General features: G+C 30.5%; 1 protein-coding gene across 1 annotated transcript; it reads right to left on the minus strand.

Annotated features, from left to right (window-relative positions):
• Nucleotides 1-1,562: 1,562 nt before the first annotated feature.
• Nucleotides 1,563-3,991, minus strand: LOC11414288 (uncharacterized). Its single transcript, XM_003604788.4, has 3 exons — nt 3,235-3,991; nt 2,096-2,827; nt 1,563-1,825 (listed from the first exon to the last, which is right to left on the minus strand). The coding sequence occupies exons 1-3, from the start codon at nt 3,898-3,900 to the stop codon at nt 1,721-1,723; spliced, it is 1,503 nt and encodes a 500-aa protein (XP_003604836.2). The 5' UTR covers nt 3,901-3,991; the 3' UTR covers nt 1,563-1,720.
• Between the last annotated feature and the right edge of the window lie 1,835 nt (nt 3,992-5,826).

Genomic DNA, 5,826 nt, shown 5'->3' on the forward strand with positions numbered 1-5,826 from the left:
CCAATGTCACCTAAGTACTATCCCATAGTATATATTGTAGAGACACAAACATATGTGGGGTATAGATACCATATCAACGAGTAGGGGTAGATAAAAATAACCAAAAACTAAATTGAATCATTAAATCAAACCAAATCGAATTGAACCAAAATTCACTAAACCATTATATTGGATATCGAATCAAACCGTTATTAAACTCAATTAATTGTTAAGAATTGAACTGAACCATTACAACTTACAAAGTGAGGAACCACATTAGTTATCAGAAAAAGTCTTGCATTGTCATAAGCTTTTGGACACACACATAAAAATACACTTCATTCTTTTAAAAAATATATTATTTAATTATTTTCTCTTTCTACCTTTTTCTCAAATGTGTATATGTTCTAAATTTAGTGTCTAAACCCTTGTGTCCCAGTAAGTATTTTCCCAGTTATCAAATTAATTGAAACATTCTAGCTTCCATTTATCAAATTAATCTCAATTTGCTAACCATAATGTTTTTGTTACTGCTTCAATGTATAATTTGAGCACTGAAAGACTAGTTCTTCCTTGAAGATGATGAAATATTGATCTGAGTCAAGCTGCAGTAGTGAAAAGTCTATCCACAAGCATGAAATGAACAAATGGAAATTACTGTCATCAAAACACCGTTCAAACCCAACAAAACAAGCACAGGCACGACAAACTCTAATGCTCCAGAACAGTCCCAAAAACATAAACAGAACCGCGCATGTACATAAATCATTTGAGCTATTGAGTCTTTACATACCATAATCAGTTTTTCTCCTCTATCACTACATAGAAAAAAAAAATGTGAATCCACAAGACATTTATGGAATTTCAACATTGCAGTGTCGTTTTTTATTAGTGTCCCAACTTCTTAATGCTACAATACAAAGATTCATTGTTCTTCTAGTGTGATCTGCAAGGTAAACACTTTTGCAAGATTGCGTTCAATTTCTAGTACAAGTGTCTCCGATTCCATCACAATATTTGCAAACAATTTCAAATGTTGTAAAAAAATTTGAATACCTTGCAATTACATTAAAAAAGGAACAAAAAAACATAATTAAAATTGCAAAAGGACCAAAAAATACATTTCGGTTTAAAATATTGATTTTGGTTCAATTTAGTTCAGTTCATAGGTAAAAAATGGTTAACCGAACCATAACTTTAGTTCAGTTCAGTTCGGTTCAATTTTCCCAAGCCATTTCAACAATTAAATTCGGTTTTCTTCAAAAACCGAACCATGCTCATCCCTATCAATAAGGCATAACCCAATAAAAGCATAGGAACCACACTAGCATAAAAAATGGCTTTTAACAACTTGGACCACAATATTTATATGAATATGTCAATTGGAGTGAAGGAACACTACATGCAACCTTTTAACAACTTGATTGTAAACACATAGTCAAGGACCACAACTTTTCATAAAACTTAGTTATTAAAAGCTCATTAGTACTCAAAATGAAGTTGTTGTGGCTTGGCACAAATTGTGTTCACCTCTAGATGAAGGTGTTCAATGTTGAAATGACCAATGGATCTCACAAGCCATATTTGTAAGAATTATGAAGTTTTAATAACCTTCAACTTATTATTCTAATGACATTATCATGTTCAAATAAAATGACACAATAAACTGATATGCCTCATTATGAATCAAATTCAAGATACAAATATAAGAAATACATTCAGAGTTCACAAACTGATGAATTCAAGCTGTAACTTCTTCCTTTGGATTCTTCATAAGGAGGTAGAACAAGCCTTCTGTCAAAGCCTCTTTGGAAGAAGTCAAAGAAGCTCCCAACAGGTTCAGTGCCTGACAATATAGATATAATTTAAATCATTATTTGCTCCTAAGTTTTAAAGGATGTGTATCGAAAATTCCGCCTAATTTTATAATATACTCCCTCCATCCCATATTAGATTACAAAGATGACAATGTGCTCTGTTAACCTGACATAGTTGACAATGTGTGACAGAGTCAACTGTATCACTTAATATCGGACGGAGAGAGTATCAATGATTATTATGAGTAAGACAAGATTTGCAAGGACAAGATAATTAATTAATTAATAATGATTGTTACCTCTGTTTCTCCAATACTCACTATATGCTCCTCCAAATCATCCAATGGTACATTCATCTTGTGCAAAAATGATATGCTAGAAGTATTTGCAAATGGTGTCACTTGCAAATCATCCCACACAATAAATAATGATGGCCTCTTTACAAATCCCAAGGCAGATTCAATTGTGCCATTAGGTGATCTTGGATCAAAAAGCTTCATTGCTTCTGGATTTTTTACAAAACGTTTTTGCTTTGATACCACTCCATTCACATTGGAATAACAAATATGATTTTTAATCACACCATGACCATACCAATAAGTAGGAGCTTTTTCTTCACAAAGATTTATTAGTGGTTGCTTCATGCAACCAAATTGAGGAGCCACTTTTGGATTTGGTAAGGGATTACCTAAAGGCCTTATGAACCATGAAGGATTGAATTCTTTCACACTTGTGTGCAAATTTTCCACACATCCTAGAGAAAAATTGCCATTCAATTGTCCTAGAATAGAACCAATTGGTGTTGTGAGGAAACTTAATAGAAAATCAACAAAATCTCCCTCAGCTTCAGCATATAGTATCTTCTTCTTTGATTTTCTCACCATTACCTTAAGTTTTATATTAGTCCATTTTTCAAACTTTGGTTCTTGTCTTGGTGAGAATGTTGACATCATTTTAAATTCTTCATTGGCCAAAAATATATCAGTGAGAGGAGACTTGGAGATTAATGATTGCTTTAGCAAGTCCAAAATCTGGAATGTTAAAATAGGCATAAACATAATGTTAAACTAAGAAATATTTATATTACATTCTAACGCTTGTTTCACATATCTCCCATACACAAGTATAAAAATTAATTAAGGAACTTAAAAGAAGTATATGCATTAGAGGAGTGCTATGAAGACTCACTTTCTAACATAAAGTGAGTGTTAGAGAGACTGCTAAAAAGGGAGTGTTCTTAGCATTTCTCATATGTATTATAAATGTAACAAAATAGAAAGACCAAAACTAGATATAAGCCAAACATTTTCTCTATATTATCTCTATCTTTTAATCATATCACTCTCTCTTTTTTTCTCTCTCTCAAGGTGGCCAGTTTAGGGTTTTCACCATACATTTTTCCTAAAAATATATTAAAAATTTATAGAAGTGATATTACCTCTTTCAATCCAACATTCAAGGACACTTGTGTCAACTTGTGAAAGTTTTTATATCCAAGTTGAATGAGTTGCTGAACAGAATTACCAGGAGAGTTTTGCAACACTTTCAAATCATCAAAAATCAAATACAAACTTCCCTTCTTAACAAAAACACCATCATCAAAATTATAACTCTCTTCACCAAAATCTCCATGCAACTTCATTTCTTTGTCCATCAATTTCCCACAAGAACAACAACTTGCCCCAACAAAAGTACTCAAAAACCAATCACTCCCTCTACAACATTTTCCACACATAAAGTACTTTATGGTCTCTGAATCATCTAAATTCAACTTCAACTTCTTGCATAGAATCTCGCAAGGGTTTCGCGGACAAAGCAACATTGTCTTGCAAATACTGTTCCAAAAAACACCATCATTTAAATTTTCTACACTCTTGTAAAGATTGTTGATGCAACCAAGTATCTCTTCTGGTTGATCATTAATTTCATGAATATGATCATGTTGATTCTTGGAAACTAGCCTAATGATGGTTCCTAATGGAAGTGTGAGAAAACTAAACAAAATGTCTATTAAATCACTCTTTGATTCAGCTACAACTACACGGTTTTTTTCTTTGTCAACCAAAAGTCTCAAAGGAAATTTTGGTTCTTGGTTGGAAGCCATAACAAAACTAAAGAAGGTTTAGTGCAAAACTTGATATCTCTCTTGTTTTGTTTTTTGTTTTTGACATGTCATTTTAATTGATTCGTTGCATGTTGTTATTAATGATGTTGTGTTTAGATTTGGAATATAAAGGGGGAAGTTTCCTTCATGATTAGGAGTTAGGACAGTGTCACTGGTTTTTTGTTTTTATATGAAAAGACAAATTGGGCTGGTTTGTTTTTTGGGTAAGTGTTGGAATAGTGAATTGCATGTAACTTTCCATACATACTAAATTTATCGAGAACCTTGCATTTAAGGCATTCTTCAATTGTTTGGAACTTGGAAGCCAATGAGCACCTTTATCTTAATCTTCATGTTAACTTGTGCTTCTAAAAAGACATGTTAAAGAACACACAAGTAGTATGTCTTTTTTTTTTGACAAAACAGAAGTAGCATGTCTTGTAAACAACTATTTTTAATTCTTCGAAAAATGAAGTGCGCAATTTTTAGTACTAATTTCCATTATCTTAATATCTCACTTTCATAATAACTACTTCATTTATTTTGAAATGCATGTCGTAGTCAACTAGTTTAAACAAGTTGATTAATAAACAACTTCGACCGTTAGTATATTTAACTGTCTATAGTAAAAAATTATAAAAATTTAATATTTTGAAAATATTTATTTAGACAAATCGAACAAAATCTTACATGCTCATATTATATTTATATGTTAGTTAAAAAATATGGTCAAAATTATGTGAAATGTTCATATTGTAGAAATGCGACATGTATTTTGAAACGGAGTGAGTACACTCATGATTGTTAAAAAAATTGTCAATTTTTTTTCAATTTTTAATTTAGTTTAATCTTTCACTTTGCATTTATAATAATGAAAATAGGTCAATGATTAATAAGAATTACTACTTATCTTTATTTCATTTACCACTCTCTCCGTGCAAAATTATAAGTCGCTTTGAGAGAAAAAATTGTCTTAAGTTATAAGTCGTTTTATAATATCAATAAAACGTTCGTATTATTTTTCATATTATACATTTAACTATTTTTTACTTTATGTTCTTTAAATTTTTTAATTTATATTTCACATACCATTAATGAAAGGTAATTATATATAATATCTCGTTATTTCTCTTTATCATGCAAAATTAATTAAATTTTTTAATTAATATTTGTTAAATAGTCAAAACAACGTATAATTTAGAATGAATGAAATCTCTTTCTTTGCAAACATGTAAGATAAAATAGGGACATAGGGTAGCTCCATTGAAGTTTCACGAAAACAAAGACACACACATAAAGACACAAATTCTTGTTTTTGTTGAAAAGAACTTGCAAACTAGCTTCTTCTATGACATTTCCTATTTTAACACTTGATTTAGTGTGTTTGGTTATGCTCCGACAAGATTCCTTTTGAAAATTTTGATTTTATAAAATTAAGGGTTAATATATGGTTAGCCTTATATTATTTGGATGAGTTTTGATTTTACCCTATGTGATTTTAGACCTTCTTACACCAAGTGTGCAGAATTGATGATATGGCGCGTTGATTTGGCTTTTTTTAATTCTTTTTCATTTAATTTTTTTCCATGTGATTTTTCTTTTATTTAACACTTATTTAAATAATTAACGGGCATTAAAAAAATAGAAATAGAAATAGAAAAACAAAATAAAAATAAAAATAAAAATGTTCATCTTTTTCTCTCCCTCTAATCGATGTCTTCCTCTCCCAAAATTAATCTTCAATATCTTCCTCTCCCAAATTGAAAAATCACACATTTTTGTGAAACCCATAAAATTTATATTTTTATGAGGTTGAAGATGATGAAAGATTTGAGGGAATCTAAATAAAAATCACACATTTGTGTTGTTGGGTTTGGTTCACAATTGAGAAGAGAGGGAGAAGAGAATAGATGGAAAGATTCGATT

This window comes from Medicago truncatula, chromosome 4, assembly GCF_003473485.1.
Source record: "Medicago truncatula cultivar Jemalong A17 chromosome 4, MtrunA17r5.0-ANR, whole genome shotgun sequence".
NCBI classification, from domain to species: Eukaryota; Viridiplantae; Streptophyta; class Magnoliopsida; order Fabales; family Fabaceae; genus Medicago; species Medicago truncatula.